This window comes from Heptranchias perlo, chromosome 5 (genome assembly GCF_035084215.1).
Source record: "Heptranchias perlo isolate sHepPer1 chromosome 5, sHepPer1.hap1, whole genome shotgun sequence".
NCBI classification, from domain to species: Eukaryota; Metazoa; Chordata; class Chondrichthyes; order Hexanchiformes; family Hexanchidae; genus Heptranchias; species Heptranchias perlo.
In genome coordinates, this window is record NC_090329.1 from 61,625,955 (window position 1) to 61,649,778 (window position 23,824).

A 23,824-nucleotide genomic window follows, 5' to 3' on the forward strand; every position below is an offset into this window, starting at 1 on the left:
ACCAGACTGTTCACAATCTCGGCATCCTATTCGACCCCAAGCTGAGCTTCCTATGCCATGTACTCTCCATCAACAAGACTGCCTACTTCAACCTCTGTAACATTGCCCGCCCCTACCCATTTGCAGCTGTCCTGTAAGATCTGTAAAGTGCAACTCATCCGAATCTATGCTGCCCATATCGTATCCTGCACCAAGTCCCACTCACCCATCACCTCTGATCTTGTGACCTACATTGGCTCCCTAATTCCTCAAATGTAAAGTTTTCATCCTTGTTTTTAATTCACTTCTTCCCTTGCTGTTCCCTATCTCTGTTACCTCCTTCAGCTTTACCATTCCCCATTGAATTCTCCATGCCTCTAACACAGGCCTTTTCTGTAACACCCCTCCCCCTGCTTTTGTCCCATCACAAGTGGCCATGTTTTAAGGCATCTAGGCCTGACACTCTGGATTCCCTCTCTAAATCTATCCACCTCTCCAGAAACCTCTCCGCCTTTAAGGGCCTCCTTAAAACCCATCTTTGGGTCTCCCCCTGCCTAATACCTATTTCTTTGTTTGTGTACATTTTTGTCTGATTACCCCTCTGAGAAGCGCTTTCAGATGTTTTTCTACGTTAAGGGTGCCATGTAATTTCACATTGTCGTTGTGGTTTCTCTAAATCTTTTTTTCTGAAGATCTGTTTCCCCTCTCATTTTTCTCCCTTTCTCTTTTGCCCATGTCATGGACCTCTTGCAGCTGAGAAATGGGCAGGCAACCTGCTCCCAGGCTTTCACCTACATTACTCTTGAGCTGGCCTCTTGGAATCCCATAACTTGGTGATGAGCCACTGATTTTCCCTTCCTCCCCCGAGGGGAAGATGCCAGCCTTTACTCAGTGCCTCCCCACAGCAGCATGACTGAAATCAGGAGTAGGGGATTGAATGTCTGTCGCAACAATCCAATGGCATAATATTTCTCTCGTTTTTTAATCAACTCCTTGCAAAGGTTGAGTTTCACCAGCTCCCCGTGAAACCATCAGACAGAATACCTCACAGTCACAAAGCACATTATCTTGTGGGGATGGAGGAGGAGGAAGCTAATAGGATTTATCTCATCTGTCAGCCATTTATAGGGCTTAGGAGCTCTGAATCCCAGCCGTCACATCCCTTCCACCTGAGGGAGGAGGGAGTGTGTCTGGTAATAGCAGTGATACAAACCTAATGGAGGCAACAACATTTTACAGACACTGTATCAGAAAGTATGTCCTCATATTACAAAGGTACAAAAGATGTTCAATAATAAAATGAAAGTCAAAGCTTTTATTTTAACTAAATCATGTGTAAAGCCTCATCCTTATGATCACAAAATTAACACCGTGTATTCTATTGCTGGTGATGGATGAACATGTCAACATGCTGCTATTTACGGAGATAAATATTTGCCAGGTGTGTTGACAGTTGCATGAGAAAATAGGTCTAATGTCCATCATTGATCTCTTGTGTTTTTCAGCTGATAGACCACCAGCTCCTGTCAATGTCACCATCAGTCATCTGAAGGCCAACTCAGCCACTGTATCCTGGGATGTTCCTGAAGGAGATGTTATCATTGGTTATGCCATATCGCAGCTGGTAATGCCTCACAGTCTCATTTCACTTCTTGGTTGCTGTTTAGAAAATATCAGCAGACTCTTAATGCAGTTTTGCTTAGAAAGTGTCAGTCTTCATTGAAATCAATGTCAGAACAGCTGAATCCGTTCCTGAAAGATTACAATTACAAATTTTATGGCCGTTGAATAGTAGGATTTTTGCTGCTAAATACTGTAGTTTTCAGCTGGTTAATGTACATGGACAATTTTCTATTTCTCACATCAAATGAATATGGTGCCTTTCAGTTTATAATAGACTACATTTTAGAACACCTTTTTAAGATGAAAATTCTATCATTTTCCCACATGGAAGCACACACTGATGCTCAATTTCTGCTGTACTTCATTGGATGTGATCTGAATTCATGTTATGATTACTTTGAGAAACCATTTCTGTAAAATGTAGAAGGCAGACTTGAATTTTCACAGGGTTCTTCTGATCTCCGGCTGTAACTTCAGACCCTGAGAGATCAACAGAACCTCGGGAGAAATGGTGTAAATAGCTAAAAATGACCATTTACGCTCTTTCTTTGGGGGTTCTGCTGATCTCCTGCCAGAGAGCCCCTATGGAAACTCAAGGTGGAAATATATTCCCAACAGTAAGGGGCCTAAATTTCCCTGGAAGCTATATGAACACAATTCTGAACAAAACATCGATCTTTTGCACGCTGTCATGTTTTGGGATTTTTTGACCATTTTTTCACGCAAAGGATTCGTAAAACAGAGTTACTTTCAATGCTATGTTTTAAAGTACAGTTTATTCATGCACGTTTTAAAAAAAAAGGCATATGAGACTATAGGTAGTTGAGATGTTAATGAGTTAGCTTTAATCCTCTTTCCTCACAGCTTGTAAGTAATAAACAATCAGTTAGCTACTCTTGGTAACCGATAAATGCCTCATGCCCATTGTGCGGAGCAGTCTCTGGTCTTGGGCACTAGACGGGGTGTCTGCTAGGCTTTCCCTTTCCACCTGTGAACTGCAAGAGATAAAACTGAGAGACAGACATGGGCACAGAATCTTTCTGAAACAGAAAGGCAGTGAAGGCAGTCAAGTTTGTTAAAGAGAAAGCTGCGAGGACTTTCACTGAAGAGGATAGAAATGCTGGAGGATAGCTAGAAGCCATATTGTCTAAATCAAGTAGGATGACCCACTGATGTACGCTAGCATGGCATGTTTTTAATTTTGCCTGTGGGCAAAAGTGGGCAGCAAACCCACCATCCAGTCCCCCAGAGTGTAAGACCAGGGGGATTTTAACTCCCAGGCCTCATTTACATGTCCCAACACTGACTCCTGCCCAAAGCCATCGGGAATGACATCACCACTGGCGGGTGGGGGGGATCAGGCTGCCGTCGAGATGCAGGGTAACGGTCCCGACAAGTTAAGTCGGGATTGAGAAAGGTTGGCAAGTTCCCAATTGGGTTGGAGGGAAGCCCGGGGCAGGGGAGGTGCAAGGTCTCCTTTTGGGCCCAGGAAGAGGTCCCCTCGCTGGCGGGCCAGAGACCATGTGGACCATAAGCGGGCCCAGGTTAAAATGATACTGCCATTTATATTAGGCCCCCGGTCCTCTGTGGCAGGCAGCATTCCTGTGCCTGAAGTCAGGTATGTAAAATTGGTGAGGGCGTGAACGGTCATAAATGTGACACAAATCTCCAGCCATGCCTCCCCCCACCCCCCCGGGGGTGGGGGGGTGTGTTAAAATTGGCTTCTAAGAATCTCCGTATCCTCTGATCTCCAGCCGACTTCACACTGCAGCTTATAGCAGCTATATGGAGTATCACAGCACAGTACTTCAGTGCTCCAATGTACTGCAGCAGCTTGCCATCTACTCTGATTTCTGCTTTAACTACCCGCTGTTGCTGGTTTGTAACAAATTCCTTTTTAATGCAGCGTCCAAGTAATCATTGCAAATCCACTCCATTCTGTTTTATTTATATGTTATGCATGGTTATCTTTTATCTATTTATTTGCGTGAATGCATTGTTACTTTAGGGTGGATTGTTCATTATTTCTGACCTTGTGATTTATTCAGAGCCCGGGTGCAGATCACTTAAATGGTGTAGGGAGAATTATATCTGTAAGTGACATTGGTACTGCCTGATTTTTTTTTTGATCAGATAAACCAACTTCTGCCCAAAGGTACCATTTTCTGCTGTGCACCCCATAAATGTTTATACTGTGATTACTGCTGGTGTAAGTGTATTGTCTTCATGGGCTGGGGCCGGGGAGGGAAAGGCAGAAGCAATTTAGATTTGTTGGCAGTCCGTAACACTGAACTGGTCACCAGTGTAATTTATTATTAAACATTACTCATTTTTAAATGACTGGAGTCTTGTTATTATCAGCATAACAATCCAATCTTGTGCGTTCTCACAATCTGGGGGGGGGGGAAGGGGACTTTGAATTTTTAAAAATTTATTTGCATCTCATTCATACTCACCTGCTGAGCCAGCTGCCTATTCTTTTCCTGTCTGCTGGTGGTATTCCTCATCCCACATAAAAGCAGCTGAGCACTGCTAATGAGAAATATAAATATTAAAGTCTTCCTACTACATTGACCAGAAAAAGCTGCAGCAAAGATCATGACTGATCTCACCTGGCAGTTACTTACATTGCACCAACTAGAAAATTCCCCCTACATTCTTAATCAGCACCATTAGTAATTCTGGATCAGTCAAACCCTCCTAAACAAAGGGAACCCATCCAATTCCCTCAATGCCTTCAGAAGGAAGTATTCATATCTGTCAAGAAGTATGCCTCTATATAACATGAGAAGCAGATCACGGCCACTTAACAGCATATCATTATTGAAAACAGAAAAATAGGTTTCTGTAAAATACAACAAAATTAAAGCTAGCTCAACTCAGAAAATAGACTAGAATCAGTTGTGATGTTGAATATTCACTTTGTGTACTTGCACACTAATAAATGGGTACAGTGTTGTAGCTCTATCTCCGACCTGCAAACATGGCTTCCCCATTGGGAGCAGGAAGATTGCTCAATTTACCATTGTTTGGATAAGTCTAAAAGTCACATTACTGTTACTTGAAGAATTTTAATGGTGATTATTTTTTTCATATTACTGATTTTTAATACTGCAGTTTTGGATGAGACATTCAAACAAGTTCTTAACAAGTCAGTGCTACTCAATAAAATCATAGCCACGGGGGAAATTCTCTCTGGTTGCTATGTGCTGCGACATTGTAAACAGAGAGGGAAGATTTTCTGTCTGGTATTTTTAGAAAAATCACTAGAAACAGCCATCACAGGAAAGCTTCCCACTGGCCCTGAGATTCCATGGGGGTTCTACTGATCTCCTGCAGTAACGCCCAACAGCAGAACTCCTAGGGACCATTTCTGGGGTTCTGCCAGAGTTATGGTAGAACCACTGTGGAATTACAGGTCCATAACGTTGCTGACTCATCGGAGGTAATTTTGACTTATGGCGATGGTGTAAAATAGACGATATGGGCTTGGCTGCCTGTTATACACCTTGCCTGATTTTCGTTTCCACTGACTTCAGGGGGGTAATTTTAACCCCCAAGAACAGGTGGGTTGGGGGCTGGTGGGCAGTAAAAATACTTTGTTTTTGGAACAGGATCACATCCAGGCTCCAATGCACCCACGTCCAGGTTTAACCCAGACGTGTTTGGATGCGCATGCACAACAGAAGCCTGGAAGTCCCATCCCCATTTAAAGCTGGTGGGCCGATATTTAAAGGGGCAATGTACCTCATTGCGATAGTTGAGGCACTTAATATTTTGTGTATTAGAAATGTCAAACAAATTTAACCTTACCTGTTCGGGTTTCCCATCGCTTCAGATTCTCGTCAGGTGAAAGCAGGCGAGATCCATGAGATGAGTGCCATTATTGCACTGCTTGTGGACCCAGAGGAGAAGGAGTGCTTTATCCAGACCCAACAAGCTCACCTGGCCAACAGAACCCCCGCGATCAGCCTGTCAATCTGGTTGCCTGGGAAACCCGGAAGCGTAAACACTTACCTTTGATTGAGTTGCGATCGCAGATTGGGGTGCACTCACTTGGCTTCTGGGTTCCCCATGCGATTATCTACACATGCGCTGGGTTCCTGGCTCCGAGTTACAAGCATGCCCCATGTGTTTAGCGGGTGCCCGAGCCAATATCACACCTTTTACATGATCGCCGAAAGTCAAAATGTCATAGAGACCAGGAGAAACCTTCCTGCAATGTTTATTATTTTTTTTAGCAAGTGCAATGCAGAGTATATGGGCTATGGAATATTATTGATACTGATTTGTCATTCAAACAAAGCTAGTGTTCCGTTGCTTGTAGAATTACTGTTTGATAGTATACTTAAACAACAACTTGCATTTATATCGTACTTTCAACGTACAAAAATGTCCCAAGGTGTCTCACAGAGGTATAATCCAAAAAAATGGATTCTGAGACACAAAGAGGGAGACATTAGGAGGGTTGACCAAAAGCTTGGTCAAAAAGGTAAGTTTTAAGGAGGGTCTTAAAGGAGAGGGAGATGGAGATATGAAGGGGCTTAGAGAGAGAATTCTCAAAGCATGGGGCCTAGGCGGCTGAAGGCATGGCTGCTAATGGTGGGGCGAAAAGAGGGAGGATGCACAAGAGGCCAGAATCAGAGGAGCGAAGTATTCAGTGGAGGGGTTTTAGGGCTGGGGAAAGTTACAAAGAAAGGGAAGGGCGAGGCCATGAAAAGATTTAAACATGAGGATGAAAATTTTTAACTTGAAGCGTTGGGGGACAGGGAGCCAATGTAGGTCAGCAAGGACAGGGGTGATGGGTGAGCAGGACTTGGTGCAGTATAGAATATGGGCAACAAAGTTTTTGATGAGCTGAAGTTTATGGTGCATGGAGGGTGGGAGTGGTGTTATAAAGGAGTACGGCATTGTGGGTTCTGAAGAATACAAGGAAGTGTACCAAAATGACCTTATCAGTTATCAAGACCATAGGAGTAGAGAGGCCACAGGAGACGACAAGGTCATAGGGGAGCCCACGAATATGGGCAGGAGAATTTATATGGAGGAAAAGGTTTCTTGAAAACAGGAGGGCAATAAATTCAGAGGGGAGAGGGCAAGAGGAACTAAGGTGGAGATTAACATTACTGAGGATGAGGAGTCACTCAGTGCAGAGGCTGAGGGAGAAAAGGAGGAGGATATCTTGGTGAGAATTTTGGGGTGGGACTTGGGGTAGTGGTAGAGAGAAGGATTTTAAAGGAGAGGGGAGGAACAAGGTAAGGTGCTCAAAAAAGGAGGAAGTGCTAGAGATATAGGGAGGCGACACCAAGATGTGACTTGGTGATAAGGGCAGAACAGGCAGTGGAAAGGATAGCTGGGATGGCTTTGGTAAGGAGCTACTCATTAGTATAGGAAAAGCCACTGGGGTAGATTTTCCGGTCCTGTGCCTAGGTGTATTGGATCTCCTGAGTGCAGCAAATACAGGAAATATGTCGGGCAAGGGGGAGTACAGTGGACTGAGAATTGGGCAGACTTCCTTCTGGGCATGCACTCCTCTCCGCCCCAGGCAACTCAATGTAGCCTGGCTCAGCACCAGGTAAATCTATGCCAGTTGCCGTTGAAGTTTAAGCAGTGAGCTCTTCTTTTGTACTGGATTTATTCTCATAATTAGCTGAATCTAATTGCTATCTTAAGTACAATAGTGACAGGTTGAAAATCCTGCTGCATTTATCATTGCACTTTGTAAGTTGCTCTTTATGGATAACAAATTTTGGAAAATTGTCTTTGGAAAGTAAATTAATAAGTGGAGTGCTGCCCCTCCCTCACATAGCAGCCTTTTAATGTAAGCACCATCACAATTAGAATCATAGAAAGGTTACAGCATGGAAGGAAGCCATTCAGTCCATCGAGTCCATGCCAGCTCTATGCAAGAGCGATCCAGCTAGTCCCACTCCCCCGCCCTATCGCCGTAGCCCTGCAAATTTTTTCCTTTCAAATACTTATCCAGTTCCCTTTTCAAAGCCATAATTGAATCTGCCTGCACCATTCACGCTGGCAGTACAATCCAGATCCTAACCACTCATTGTGTAAAAAAGTTTTTCCCTCATATCACCTTTGGTTCTTTTGCCAATCACCTTAAATCCATGTCCTCTGATTCTTGACCCTTCTGCCACTGGGAAGAGTTTCTCTCTATCTACTCTGTCTAGATCCTTAATGATTTTGAACACCTCTATCAAATCTCCTCGCAACCTTCTCTGTTCCAAGGAGAATAATCCCAGCTTCTCCAGTCTATCCACGTAACTGAAGTCCTTTATCCCTAGAATCATTCTAATAAATCTCCTCTGCACTCTCTCTAAGGCCTTCACATCTTTCCTAAAATGTGTTGCCCAGAACTGGAAACAATACTCCAGTTGTGGCCGAACCAGTGCTTTATAAAGGTTCATCATAACTTCCTTGCTTTTGTACTCCATGCCTTTATTTAGAAAGCCAAGGATCGAGTATGCTTTTTTAACCACTTTCTCAACCTGCCCTGCTACCTTCAATGATTTATGTACATATACCCCTAGACCTCTCTGTTCCCATACTCCTTTTAGAATTGTGCCCTTTAGTTAATATTGTCTCGCCTCATTCTTCCTACTGAAATGTATCACCTCGCATTTTTCTGCATTAAATTTCATCTCTCACGTGTCCGCCCATGCCACCAGCCTGTCTATATCTTCTTGAAGTCTATCACTATCCTCCTCACTGTTCACTATGCTTCCAAGTTTTGTGTCATCTGTAAATTTGGAAATTGTGCCCTAGTTACACCCAAGTCCAACTCATTGATATATATCAAGAAAAGCAGTGGTCCCAGCACCGACCCCTGGAGAACACCACTGTACACTTCCCTCCAGTCCGAAAAACAACCGTTCACCACTACTCTCTGTTTCCTGTCACTTAGCCAATTCTGTATCCATGCTGCTACTGCCCCTTTAATTCCATGGGCTTCAATCTTGATGACAAGCCTATTATGTGGCACTTTATCAAACGCCTTTTGAAAGTCCGTATACACAACATCAGCTGCATCACCCTCATCTACCCTCTCTGTTACCTCATCAAAAAATTCTATCAAGTTAGTTAAACATGGTTTACCTTTAACAAATCTGTGCTGGCTTTCCCTAATCAATCCACACTTGTCCAAATGACTGCTAATTCTGTCCTGTTTCCCCACCACCAAAAAATGTTGTCTTGATTTAGTCATTTCTGCTAAGGGAATATTTGGAGATGGAATTTACAGTTGCCTCAAGCTGAAGCATTTGTGAACAAAATACACCTCCGTATCTATAATTTTGAAAATTTTCTAAAAAAGCAAAATTGTTGGATTCACAGCAGCGGATGCCATATTCTTTGTGTTTCCAGGGCTAGTTGCAGAAACACAGGCCCCGATGTTGCTAGGGAGAGCAAAATGGGGTGGCAATCTGGTACATCAGGTCTCCGTCCCTTTTCTGTTGCCCTGAGATTTCCAGAACGTCCCCAAATGGAGGGAGAAGTAGCTGTACCTGCAATAAATTTAGATGCTGGCAGAACACATGGACAAGAGTGGGGGAGGGGGCCACAGAAGGAAGTGCTGTTAGAAGTGGGTAGAGAGAAAGAATATCAGGACCCTGAGCAATTGAGTGCAGGGAGCCAGGGCCAGGTGATGCAAATTAGAGTATGTATACCCTAGTGATTTGGATGACATACCTTTGCCTGCTATTTTAAGGCATGTGTTAACTGATTTGTTTTAAATAGGATAAGGGCCCCAATTTTAAACTCCCAACCCCTGACAGAATCCGGGGCAGTTAAAATGAGGGCAGGGACTTACATTCTCTGATCCTGCTGCCTCTCGATGTTAACCTGTTCTTTTGAGCAGGCGAGCAAGACAACTGCCCCAAGCTGGCGGATTGTTGTTTAAATATGCAGATTGGGGCTGAATTACATCATCAGGACTCGATCTGCAATTATAGTTGGAGGCCTGAGTGGGGAGGAGTGATGTCTTCCCCGTCAGGCCAAACCTGTCAGGAGGGGGATCATGGGCCGGAAGAGGCCCAGGCAAGTAAGTTTAAAAACATTTTTTTTTAGGTGTCCTTGTGGGCCAGGAAGTACAGGAGTGCTCCATAAGGCCTCCCTTGCCCCAGGCTCCTCCCCCGCTCCCGATCGCGTGCAGAGCTCTGCCTACCACCACCGTTTGCTTGACTGCCAGTGACTGATATGGCGGGTCCCCAGCTGCGGCCTTTGCTGCCCGAATTTCCTGCTCCGCCTGCTGGCCAGGTAAGTGGGTCTGGCCAGGTTCAGGTGGGAGTTGGAGAAAATTTGTGGAAATGAGGCCCGGCCATTAAGATCGGCCGGGGCTCCATGTCCCCGGAAACCCCGGATTCATCGCCCGCTTTGGAGCTCGCGTGCACTGACCACCCTTTAAAATCGTGGCTGATGAATCTGGTAAAATAGCAGACAGAGGAGTCACAGAAATTACAGTGCAGAGAGAGTCCATTCAGCCCACCATGCCTGTGCCAGTGCTAGCACTTCAACTGGAACTACCTACTGTAATCGCATTTCCCTGCCTTGTCCACATATCCTTTTACATTTTTTTTCGTTTCAAGTACTTATCCAATTCCCTTTAAATAATGTTATAGTCTCTGCTTCAATAGCCAGGTGTAATAAAGCATTCCTTGCGCTGATAACCTTTTGTGTGAAAAAATATTCTTCTTACTTTCCCCTTATGTTGTTCCAGTGATAATGCCTTCTTGTTACTGATTGCTTTCACCATTTGCCCTCTGAAAACAATGATTAGATTCTCTCCTTAATATTCTGTTTTTCAGTGAAAAAAGCCGTAATCTTTCAAGCCTTTCTTCATAACCACCTATTATAGTATCATAGTAGGTACAACATTCGGCCTATCGTGTCTGAGCAGGCTCTTTGAAAGAGCAATCCAATTAGGCCCATTCACCTGCTCTTTCCCCATAGTCCTGTAAATGTTTTCCCTTAAAGTATTTATCTCATTCCCTTTTGAAAGTTACTATTGAATCTGCTTCCACCACCCTTTCAGGCATTCCAGATCATTATAACTCACTGCGTAAAAAAATGTTTCCTCTTGTCGGCTCTGGCTCTTTTGCCGATCACCTTAAATCTGTGTCCTCTGGTTACCGACCCTTCTGCCACTGGAAACAGTTTCTCCTTATTTACTCTATCGAAATCGTTCATGATCTTGAACACCTCTATCAAATCTCCTTAACCTTCTCTGTTCTAAGAACAACCCCAGCTTTTCCAGTCTCTCCACATAACTGAAGTTCCTCACCTCTAATACCATTCCAGCAAATCTCTTCTGCACCCTCTCTGAGGCCTTGACATCCTTCTGAAAGTTTGGTGCCCAGAATTGAACACAATACTCCAGCTGCAGCCTAACCAGTGTTTTATAAAGGTTTAGCATAACTTCCTTGCTTTTGTACTCTATGCCTCTATTAATAAATTGTAAACAATTTTACAACACCAAGTTATAGTCCAGCAATTTTATTTTAAATTCACAAGCTTTCGGAGGCTTCCTCCTTCCTCAGGTAAATGTTCAGGAGCTCCTCGAAGCCTACGCATTTATACATATAGAACAATACATGGTGTTTACAGAATGCCCCTGCAACTGCCCGTTGCCAAGGCAATCACCGTGTTCAGACAGAGAGGTGTCACCTGCAGAACCCCCGAATACACATTCAACAAAAAAACAAACAGGAAAAAAAAACAGAGAGAGGCAGAAACATCCGGAAGGCAGAGAAAGCCAGCAAATGACCCATTATATTAAAAACAGATAACATTTGTTCACTGGTGGGGTAACGTGTAGCGTGACATGAACCCAAGATCCCGGTTGAGGCCGTCCTCATGGGTGCGGAACTTGGCTATCAATTTCTGCTCGACGATTTTGCGTTGTTGTGTGTCTCGAAGGCCGCCTTGGAGTACGCTTACCCGAAGGTCGGTGGATGAATGTCCATGACTGCTGAAGTGTTCCCCGACTGGGAGGGAACCCTCCTGTTTGGCGATTGTTGTGCGGTGTCCGTTCATCCGTTGTCGCAGCGTCTGCATGGTCTCGCCAATGTACCATGCTCTGGGGCATCCTTTCCTGCAACGTATGAGGTAGACAACGTTGGCCGAGTCACAGGAGTATGAACCGTGCACCTGGTGGGTGGTGTCCTCTCGTGTGATGGTGGTATCTGTGTCGATGATCTGGCATGTCTTGCAGAGGTTACCGTGGCAGGGTTGTGTGGTGTCGTGGACGCTGTTCTCTTGAAAGCTAGGTAATTTGCTGTGAACGATGGTCTGTTTGAGGTTGGGTGGCTGTTTAAAGGCGAGTAGTGGAGGTGTGGGGATGGCCATAGCGAGGTGTTTGTCCTCATTGATGACATGTTGAAGGCTGCGGAGAACATGGCGTAGTTTCTCCGCTCCGGGGAAGTACTGGACGACAAAGGGTACTCTGTTGGTTGCGTCCCGTGTTAGTCTCCTGAGGAGGTCTATGCGATTTTTTGCTGTGGCCCGTCGGAACTGTCGATCGATGAGTCGAGCGTCATATCCCGTTCTTGATAGCCAAGTTCCGTACCCATGAGGACGGCCTCAACCGGGATCTTGGGTTCATGTCACGCTACACGTTACCCCACCAGCGAACAAATGTTATCTGTTTTTAATATAATGGGTCATTTGCTGGCTTTCTCTGCCTTCCGGATGTTTCTGCCTCTCTCTGTTTTTTTTTCCTGTTTGTTTTTTTGTTGAATGTGTATTCGGGGGTTCTGCAGGTGACACCTCTCTGTCTGAACACGGTGATTGCCTTGGCAACGGGCAGTTGCAGGGGCATTCTGTAAACACCATGTATTGTTCTATATGTATAAATGCGTAGGCTTCGAGGAGCTCCTGAACATTTACCTGAGGAAGGAGGAAGCCTCCGAAAGCTTGTGAATTTAAAATAAAATTGCTGGACTATAACTTGGTGTTGTAAAATTGTTTACAATTGTCAACCCCAGTCCATCACCGGCATCTCCACATCATGTCTATTAATAAAGCCCAGGATCCCATATGCTTTTTTTACCAGCCTTCTCAACCTCTCCTGCCACCGTCAAAGATTTGTGTATGTGCACCCCTAACACGTAAAGGGGTCCCTGCACCCCCTTTAAAATTGTACCATTTAGTTTATATTGCCTATCCTCATTCTTCCTACCAAAATGTATCACTTCACAATTCTCTGCATTAAATTTCATCTGCCCATGTGTCTGCCCATTTCACCAGTCTGTCTATTTCCTCCTGAAGTCTGTTACTATTCTCTACATTGTTTACTACATTTTCGAGTTTCGTGTCATCTGCAAAATTTGACATTATACCCTCTATACCCAAGTCCGGGTCATTAATATATATCAAAAAGAGCAGTGGTCCTAATACTGACTAGTGGGGAACACCACTGTATACTTCCCTCCAGTCTGAAAAACAACCGTTCACCACTTCTCTCTGCTTTGTGTCCCCTAGCCAATTTTGTATCCATGCTGCTACTATCCATTAATCCCATGGACTTTAATTTTTCTAACAAGTCTATTATGTGGTACTTTATCAAATGTCTTTTGAAATTCCTTATGCACAACATCAACCACACTACCCTCATCAACCCTTTCCGTTACTTCATCAAAGAACTCAATCAAGTTAGTCAAACACGATTTTCCTTTAAAAAATTCATGCTGACTTTTATTTATTAGCCCATGCTTTCCCAAGTGCCAATTAATTTTGTCAAAGATTATTGGGCTAGAAATTGGACTGTCTTCACCCGTTGTTTCAGCGCTACTTGGCCTCCCAAAGTTCCAAAATGACGTCCGGAATACGTGTGCATGCATCTAGCGTTAAGTGCGCTGGACACCATCTTGGTAAAGGGTTTCGCGCAAACGTAGATAACGAACGCCGGCAGTATGTAAAGTAGGGAGAATATGTGTTAGATCAGTGTGCAACACTGATTTAAAGTGATAGACACCATTTTGACATTAACACTCCACTCAACACATTGTCTTAACCACGAACACCTGGACATGTCTTAGAGCGCCTGGAGGACCTTCCCCACAAAGCTATTTTAAGGGATCATGCAGGTGTTGCAGGTTAGTTGCTGGCTTATTGCTTCTGGCTGCTGGTAGACTAGGATGTGTTTGTTGAAGCTTCCTATACCTAGAGAGTTGCAGTGGTCGGGAGGCCATGTAGCACCGAAACGACGGGCGCTAGACGGTCCAATTTCTAGCCCAATAATCTTTGACAAAATTAATTGGCACTTGGGAAAGCATGGGCTAATAAATAAAAGTCAGCATGAATTTGTTGCTAACGAGTGGTTAGGCATGTACCGCCTTTGGTTGGTGTAATTTGCGACAGTGTTTGAACAAGATTCCAAGCAACAATGGGTGGTCTGCTAGGGCTCCCGATTGGGAATAGAACATGACTGGGAGCGTGCAGAGAGGCCATGTAGAGCAGGTCAAGTTGCGAGGAGAGGGAGGAGGAGGAGGCGCAGGGCACTGAGCATGAGGGCCCTCAGGGAACACCACTCTTACCTCCAGATGAGCAAGCATCATGGAGGTCAATGCCGCTACCCTGGGAGCAGTCACGACACCTTCACTATGAGGCAGTCCAACGTGCCAGCTATCTTTGAACCGGCTCAGCAAGTGAGAGACTGGCTACTGGGTGACAAGTGCTGTCCCCTCATGAGGTGGCTCGTGACCCTGGTCAGGAACACACAGATACGTGCAGGGCAGACATACAACGAAAGCCATGCTGCCACACACATTGAGCATACCAGAGGCATCCTAAAGCAACGCTTCCGCTGCCTGGACCTTTCTGTTTGAGCCCTGCAGTACTCAGCTGAGCGGGTGTCAAGATTCGTCGTGATATGCTGCATGCTGCACAACCTCTCCATTATAAGGGAACGGCCCTTGCCACCAATTATCCAGCAAGACCCTGAGCCAGAGGAAGAGGAGGAGGAGGAACAGGCTGTGGATGAGGTGGAGGAGACGGAGGGGGAAGTGGAGGAAGACGCATGGGGGCAACAAGGAACACTGGCCCTGTCTGCCAGGGCTCCAGAAGCTCACCTGATCCGAGAGCGAGATCGATAACGTGAGCGACATCTCTCAGGTCACCAACAGCCCTACACTCCCCACCTGTCCTCTCCCACATGACCATCAAATCGCCCTCCATATGATTACACATTGCTTCCTCCCTCAGCTCATCGCAGAAACAAAAACCAACACCAAATGCAAATTCAAATTCATATTTATAAATTAACAAATGAAATGATGCAAACAAAATGAGACTATTCACCCTTGCGCATTCCCTCAGTGCCTGTTGTTCGTGTGCCTTTACCTTTCCTAATGCTCCAACGAGGTGCATCCCCAGTGGCTGGAGCATGGGTGGTGGAAGGCCTCCTGACCTTCAATGGAGGAGTGTGCAGATGGCCTTGAAGGATGATCTCGAGCGGCTCTGGGCTGAGAACACCCGGCTTCAGATTGCACCATCTCAGCCTGGTCTGGCTGGCCAATAGGCAACAGCAAGAGCACTGGCGGAGTGGCGGGTGGGAGCAGAGAGAGGACAGCAGTTTCGACTACTAAGGTGTCACTGCCACCTGCACACGTCGGCGCCTCAGCACTCCTGGTAAACAGCTGGTGAACGGATTGCTGGAGTGCTGTGACGTTCCTGGAAGCCCTGTTCCAGTGGTACCCAGAGCCACGATAGCAGCAGTCTGCGCTTCCATAGCAGCAGTCTGAGCTTCAAATGAAGCTTGCAGACCTTTGATGACATCGGTTTGTGCTGCAATGGAAGCCGCGACATCAGCCATCAGACGCTGCATCATGTTGGGTTCCCCAGGCGTACTGATGGAGCTGACCATCCGTTCCATGTGGGTAAGGATGGCTCCAAGCTCTGCATAAAGCCCTGTTCCAAGTTCGAGGTGGACTCCTTCATGGCCCTTGACATTGTGCGCAGGCTTTCTGGCAGGCTTTCCAGTCCAAGTGTTTGGTGGTGTACGCCCATCAGCCGTCTTCTGTATCCTGGCCCATTGAAGTCATCATCTGAACCATTGTGCGACCTCGCCCTCCGACGAACTGGCACCTGTGGTCTCCGTTACCCCCGCTCCGGCTCCTGCGTACTTGTGCTTGGTGTCTCACCACGTGACGATCCCTCCTCTAACCTTGCCTCTAAAGGACGTGCGGTGTCAGTCTCTGAGCTGGTGGATGCAAATGTCAGATCAAGTGATGGGGCAGCTTCAGTGTCAGTGTCCTCCTCCTCCTCCTCCTCCTCCTCCTCGGACGGTGCCGGCTCCAGTTCTTGGGTATCTGCAACGACAAAGGGAGAGGGGTTGAGTTGTGGAGCAGGGAGAGAAGCAAGTAAGACGTGCGTGCTGACACCATCTGCAGCATGTGAGTCAGAAAAGATTGTGGGATGAGGGAGATGTGGCAAACGAGAAGGAGCATTAGGTATGCATAGACCCCCCTTCGTTGGGCCCTCCAACTCCGCAAGTGGCCACGGCCGCAGCGATGGCCCGCCCAATGATCCGCAGCACTGTCTCCTACAGAGGGGTGAGGACGTATAGGCGAGCCTGTCCTCCCTCAGGTCCCTCCTGCTGCCGGCTGTTATGCGCCACCTTCTCCTGCAAGACAGAGAGAAATGTGTCAGTGAGTATCCTGCAAGATGTTTGGGTGATGTGCCTGTCATGGCCGAATAGGTGCCAATGTGTGTGACCTGCAAGTCACACCCACATGATGGTTGTGTGGCCAACAAGTATGGTACTATGTGAAGGTGTGGTGCAGCATTGCGTACGGATGGGCAGCGTTTGTTGGTCGGTGGGTGATGGGGAGCTGTCGTGCGTGGAGCAGTGGGTAGGATATGCCACTTGACACCTGCATTCACTCACCTTGACCACTCGTGTCAAATCATTGAACTTTTATCTTATCGGCACTGCACCCATGTGCGGTGCAATGCTCCTGGCATTCATCTTCTGGGCCACAGCCTCCCACTGCCTGCGCAGCTGGTGTCTGGAGGGTCACCTACCACCCTTCAGGTACAGGATGGCTCTCCTTTCGTCCACTCCCTCCACCAGGACCTCCAGTGCATTGTCCGAGAACCTTAGTGTGTGCTCTCTTGCCGGTCCAGCAATCCTTCCTGCCATCCTGCACTGCTCTCATTAACAGTGCACCTCTCCTTTAGGAGGTGCAGGCTGCCTTTAACTATTGCTGGCTACACCCCATTTTGGGCCTCCTGCTTGTGTGTGCAGCCTCTCAACAGCACGGGTAGCGCTGGCTGCATGTACAAATCATGGTAATGATCAGGCAGCACGAATCCCACTTGCTGCCTGCACGGAAGCACCAGGCGTGGGTTGATTGTGCACCACGATGCCCGCCCACAGATTCGAGGGTTATCGAATTCAACCCCCGTTAAAAGTTTCCCAACCACCAACGTTAGGCTGACTGGCCTGTAATTACCGGGTTTATCCCTCTCCCCTTTTTTGAACAGGGATGTAACATTTACAATCCTCCAGTCCTCTGACACTATCCCCATATCTAAGGAGGATTGGAAGATTGTGGCCAGAGCCTTTGTAATTTCTACCCTTACTTCCCTCTGGACCGGGTCACTTTTCTACTTTGGTCACTGCCAACCTTTTAAGTACCTCCTCTTTATCTATTTTTATCCTATACAATATTGTTACTACCTCCTCCTTTACCGTTACATTGGCACCATCCTCTTCTCTAGTGAAGGCCGATGCGAAGTATTCATTTATTACCTCAGCCATGACCTCTGCTTCCACAAGAAGATTTCCTTTTTTGTCCCTAATCGGTCCCACCCTTCCTTTGACTACCCTTTTACTATTTATATGTTTATAAAAGACATTTGGGTTCCCTTTTATGTTAGCCGCTAATCTATTCTCATACTCTCTCTTTGCCCCTCTTTTTCCCTTTTTTAGATCTCCTCTGTACTTTCTGTATTCAGCCTGGTTCTCTATTGTATTATTAATCTTACATACATCACAAGCCTCCTTTTTCTGTTTCATTTTAATCTCCATGGGGGTTATATTGGTTAACCCCTGAAATCGGGTGCTGGGATCGTGGTGCGTGATTAACCCGGGCCTGGTCGTTGAGATGCAGGCAGCATGTAACATTTGTGCTGCCTGCTGTTTTACATGATTGCTGCAAACAGCCAGGCCGACCTGCACTATTGAGTGGTTGCTCACCAGCAGGGGAGCCCCGATATCACGAGTGGCTCGCACCTCATAAAGGCAGCCTGCACCCCTTATTTGTAAAATATAAGATACGCGTCCGCACAGTGTCTGAACGGAGATCAGAAATTGCACACGTAAAACACAGATGCAGGTCCCATCCCTATGTTTACAAACTGTTGAGTTATGTTAAAATATTGAATAAAGGTTGCGCACCACTAAATCCCACATCCTCCAATCTGCACGTCAGACCCCGCCAATCTGCCGATCTGAGTTTGTACCAGGCCTGCGAGAGAGCCTGATGAGGCCTTGGTGCAAGAGGTGGAAAGGAGGGACATCCTATATCCGCAGTGGGGCAAAAGGCTCCTAAGGAGGTGGAAGACAGTAGGGAACAAAGTCAATGCCAGGCGCTTAACACCACAAACATCGATGCAGTTCAGGAAGAAGTTAAGTGCTTTGACATGAGTGGTCAAGGTGAGTGAGGTCAACTGTCAAGTGGCCTTTCCTACCAACAGTATCACTAGCCGCATCCACTGCTCCACGCACTACACCCCTCATCACCCACATACCAACAAACTCTTTCAATCAGTACTCAACTCTTCCAATCAGACACTTCCTCTCACCCTCACACATAACCACTGTTGCAAGCCGCACACCCACAACTCACAGGTCACACACACTGGCAGCTATTCAACCATGACAGCCACATCACCCAGACATCTTGCAGGACACTCACCGACACATGTCCCGCTTTCTTGCAGGAGAAGGTGGTGCATAACAGGAGGCAGCAAGTGGCAGTGGCTGCATGGAACATGAACCTGCTGTCCTCTCTCAGGATGACAGCATTCCTGACCCACCCCTGCCACTCTGCCAGTGCCCTTGCTGTTGCCTGTCAGCTAGCCAGCCCACTCCCTGTAGAGTGTTGAAACTTTATTATAGGAACATAGGAACAGGAGTAGGTCATTTAGCCCCTTGAACCTGTTCTGCCATTCAATGAGGTCATGTGACCTAACTCCACATACCTGCCATAGCCCCATATCCCTTAATACCTTTGGTTAACAAAAATCTATCAATCTCAGATTTAAAATTCACAACTGAGCTAGCATCAACTGCCGTTTGCAGAAGAGCGTTCCAAACCTCTCCCACCCTTTGTGTGTAGAAGCATTTCCTAACTTCACTCCTGCAAGTCCTGGTTCTAATTTTTAGGCTGTGTCCCCTAGTCCTAGTATTCAAGTATAGGAGATCTCCAAAAACAGGTACAAATGCATCAGCAGCCAGAAGCAATAATCTTGCAACTAACCTGTAAATCCTGCATGATCCCTTTAAATAGTGCTGTGGGGGGGGGGGGGGGGGGGGGCGGTCCTTCATGCGGTGTACGACCTGTTCAGCTGTGCAAGGTTAAGACAGTGCGTTGGCTGGAGCATGGAGTTCCAAAATCGCATTTGTCCCATTAAATCATTGTTGCACACAGATCTACCGCATATTCTCCCTACTTTACATGCTGCCGGCATTTGTTATCTGTGCATGCGTAAATGCCTTTACCAAGATGGTGCCCGGCGCACTTCATGCTAGAAGTATGCGTGCACATTCTGGATGCCATTTTGGGTCCTTAGGAGGCCGCGTAGCGCCTACAAAACGGGCACTATGCGGCCCAATTCATAGCCCTGTATCTTTAGTCATCCAGGGAGCTCTAGCTTTGGATGTTGCTCCTTTCCCCCTCATAATGATGTGTCGACTCTGTACCCGAACCATCTCCTCCTTGAAGGCCTCCCATTGTTCAATTACTGTTTTGCCTACCAATTTTTGATTCCAATCCACCTGGGCAAGATCCCTTTTTAACTCACTGAAATTAGTCCTCCTCCAGTTAAGCATTTTCACATTGGATTGTTCCTTGTCCTTTCCATTCATTATTCTAAACCTAATGATATTATGATCACTGTACCCCAAATGCTCCCCCCACTGAAATATGCTCTACCTGCCCCACTTCATTCCCCAGAACTCAATCCAGCACTGCTTCCTTCCTGGTTGGGCTGGAAACACACCGTTCCAGAAAGTTCTCTTGAACACATTTCAGAAATTCTTCCCCCTCTTTGCCCTTTACACTGTTACTGTCCCAGTCTATATTAGGATAATTGAAGTCCCCCATTATCATTACACTATAGTTCTTGCATCTTTCTGTAATTTGCCTACAAATTTGTTCTTCTATCTTCTTCCCATTATTTGGTGGCCTACAGTATACACTCAGTAGCGTAATAGCTCCTCTATTGTTCCTTAATTCTAACCAAATAGATTCTGTCTTTGATCCTTCAACTACATCACCCCTTTCCAGTGCTAGAATAGTTTCTTTGATCAATACTGCCACCCCCTCCTTTCTTTCCTTCCCTATCTTTCCTGAATACCTTGTAGCCAGGAATATTAAGTACCCAATCTTCCCCTTCTTTGAGCCAGGTCTCTGCTTTTGCCACTATATCATAGTCCTGGGATAATTTTTTGGAATTTTCAAATACCCTTTCCACGGGTCTAATATTCTTCATATAAAGGGGAGTCTAGAACTGTTTGCAATCCCCCAGTTATGACCTTACCAATACCATATATAATTTTAACATAATTTGTTTGGTTGTGTATTCAGTGCTGCTATATATATAAAACTCTGAAACGCATTTGCCTTTTCATAGCCTACACTCCCACTTTTAGGGATCTATGTATCGGCATCCCTAAATTTCTTTGAGCCTGTTCTGCCATTCAATTAGATCACTGTTGATCTGTACCTCAATTCCATTTACCCGCCTTTGTTCCTTATCCATTGATACCCTTACCTAACAAAAATCTATCATTTGAGCCTTGAGGGTGTCAATTGACCCAGCATGCACAGCTTTTAGGGCGAGTGAGTTCTAAATTTCCACTACTCTTTGTGTGAAAAAATGCTTCCTGATTTCACTCCTAAAAGGCCGAGCTCTAATTTCAAGATTGCGCCCTCTTGCTTTAGATTCCCACACCAGATGAAAGTGTTTCTCTGCATCTACTCTACTGAATCCCTTAATCATTTTAAGCACCTCAATTAGATCACCCTTTAATCTTCTAAACTCGAGTGTATACAAGCCAAGTTTATGCAACCTGTGCTCATAATTTAACCTTTTAAGTCTGGACTCATTCTGCTGAATCTGGGCTGTATCCTTTCCAAGGCCAATATATCTTTCCTGAGCTTTGGTGCCTAAAACTGAACACAGTACTCCAGATGGGATCTGATCAAGGCTCTGTACAACTGAAGAACCATTTTCTCATTTTTGAATTCCAACTCCCTTGAGATAAATGCCAACAATCCATTAACCTTTTTGAATACTTTTGTATCTGTGCACTAGCTTTTAGCGATTTTTGTACATGGACAACTAAATTCCTCAGTGTCTCCACAGCTTCTAGTATCTTGCCATTAAGACAATATTGTGATTTGTCGTTCTTAGATAGAAAGCGGATGACCTCACACTTCCCTACGTTGAACTCCATCTGCCATAGTTTTGCTCACTAAGCCTATGTCCCTTTGTAACTTCCTGGTCCCAGCCACACAACTTACTGTCTCTCCTAAGTCCATATAGACAACATCCATAGATAGTCCTCTATCCACTATGCTAGTGACCTCCTCAAAATATTGAATTAGATTAATCAGACATGACCTACCTGTCACAAATCCATGCTGACTCTCTTTGATTAACTCATACTTGTCCAAGTGCTTAGTTGCTCTGTCTCCGATGATAGATTATAAATTCCCCACAACCAATTTCAAACTGATGGGTCCATAAGCACCTGGACCTACAAATTTGGCACGCAGCACCCGTTTTTCAGGCACTAAACGACCTCCTAAGTTTCCATGCAGGAAGTGTATGCTCATTATGAGCTGGAAGTGTGCCGTCTGCTAGATTGGTAAAGGACAAAATATTGGCATGCAGTGCCCTCGCCTGAAACAGGTGTTAGGCCCTTTGCCTGTTTGAGGCCCCCACGGCAAGATTGGTTTACCCCGTGGCAACCAGCACCAAGAAAACCAGGCCACAAGCAACAAGGTAAATTTTTAAAATGTACTTACCTGAATGTGGAACTGGGAGTTGCAGGAATGCTCCTCCCGACCTGACATTGAAAGAACATGAGACATTGCTGCTCCAGCTACCGATTTACCCCCCCCCCCCCCTGCAACAATCCCCTCCCCGGCTACCGTTACCACCTGTCTCGGGCTCCCCCTTCCTCACTTGCCTGAGGGCCGCTGCTAGTGTCGTAGCAGTCCAGTCTTCAAACATACTACGTCGGGCAAGCTGCCTCTTACTCTCTGCTGCTCCCCCACTTCATGGAAATGAGGCTCGAGGCATAATATCGGGGGCATCTTGGGCCTCGCCATTCAGGCACAGGGACCATACCCTGCGACTCTTCTGCACGTCAAGAAATGGGTGCCCCTGAATTTGTAGACCCTGGTTTCTTCCTCCCTTCTTAAATAATGGAGTATCAAGGTTGAAATTAGGTTGATTTGAGATTAATTATTAGATCAAACTTTCATGCTTAGAATCCTTGAACTGGGATATTAGACCTTTAAGTGGACTTTAAAATAAAACTTATTTCCTTGTAGTAGTGATGATGGTAAACCACAATATTTGTCAAATCTTGCTGTGGGATTGCTCTAGTTTTTAGTAAAGTATACAGTGATGAGATGACAACCCAGGTTATGTATAAAGAATGAGCTGAACTTTAATCATGATCACTTATTCATCATCAGCTAATTTTTCAATATACTGTTTGATGCAGAGGAAAGATGGTCAGATGCAGAGGTCTATCCGCGAAGTGAATACCACAAACCGAGCATGTGTGCTGTGGGATTTAGAGGAAGACACGGAATATGTGATCCAAGTTCAATCCATTGGTCTGAATGGGGAAAGCCGGGCCAGCAAGCGTGTCCAATTCAGAACCCTAAAAGAAACTGATTGGGTGCCTTCAAACAGCTCGAACAAAGGTGAGATCTGTTGATTGATTATTTACTCTGGCTTTCTACCATGTACTGTTACAGTCTCTGCCATGATATTAGTTCTACATAATTGTGCAGCATTCAAAGATTTATAATGTGCTGACTAAGCTGCCATTCACACCATCATTGCAAATATCTACACTTTTGTGGATGTAACCAAGGTTATCAGATAATAAAAGGCTTGGAAAGGTTTTCTAATATATGAATCATCAAATCGAGAATTACATCATTCATCGAGAATTACATCATTCAATTGTTTTAATATTTGTTGATCTGTTCCAAGAAGGCAGTTTAATATATTTTTGCTTCTGTTCTCATATTTTGGGTTGTCACAGAATTATTTTGTAGATCCTTGTGAAAGCAGCCCTCTTCTTTACCTTCTCCACCTACTGGGCATGTGCAGACATGTGACCCTGTTCCCAGTTGTCCTTTGTCCCAGCTGTTACCATCACACACAAACATTTGAATGATTAAAAAAATGTGGAGGAAAATAAACATTAGTTTGTTAAATACCCATCAAACATTCAGCTAACCTGAATAACTATTTACTGTTAAAAAATAATAGTAAATCAAAGTGAAAAAGCACTGAAACCAGTTTGGGAATTCATTATCACAGTTATGGTATAGCTGTGTTTTACTGTGTAGTCTAGATAAGAGCTGTACACTTGAATTTTCAAAGTATATGGTTAATGGCAGAGCCCTTAGGGCACGAGACAGAGGCACTCTAGAAATCAAAAGTTACAGGTTTGAATTACTGGGCTGCAGCGGTCAATCGATTCTGTCATTCTCAGTTATAGTCTGTTACAAGCCATTTTGCCTGGAAAATTTAATATGGTGCTTTTGCTGATTTAATAAAGAGACCCAGATGCAATTCCTCCTAATTACTCTGAATATCTTTGGATGTAACTGGTGGTGTTTATTTTTTAAAAAAACATCAGATGGTTTTCTGAAATGATCAGTACGATTCTGGAAATGCTAGTGATTCTTTGAATCTATGGGGACGAAATTGAGCCATGTAGCACTCGTTT

At 45.3% G+C, this 23,824-nt stretch overlaps 1 protein-coding gene across 1 annotated transcript in view; it reads left to right on the forward strand.

Annotated features, from left to right (window-relative positions):
* Positions 1–23,824, forward strand: part of fndc4b (fibronectin type III domain containing 4b) — a 271,124-nt gene that overhangs the window by 92,736 nt on the left and 154,564 nt on the right. The window contains exons 2-3 of the mRNA XM_067984470.1: positions 1,485–1,603; positions 22,580–22,784. Coding sequence (XP_067840571.1) covers positions 1,485–1,603; positions 22,580–22,784 — 324 coding nt within the window. The remainder of the gene's footprint in view (positions 1–1,484; positions 1,604–22,579; positions 22,785–23,824) is intronic.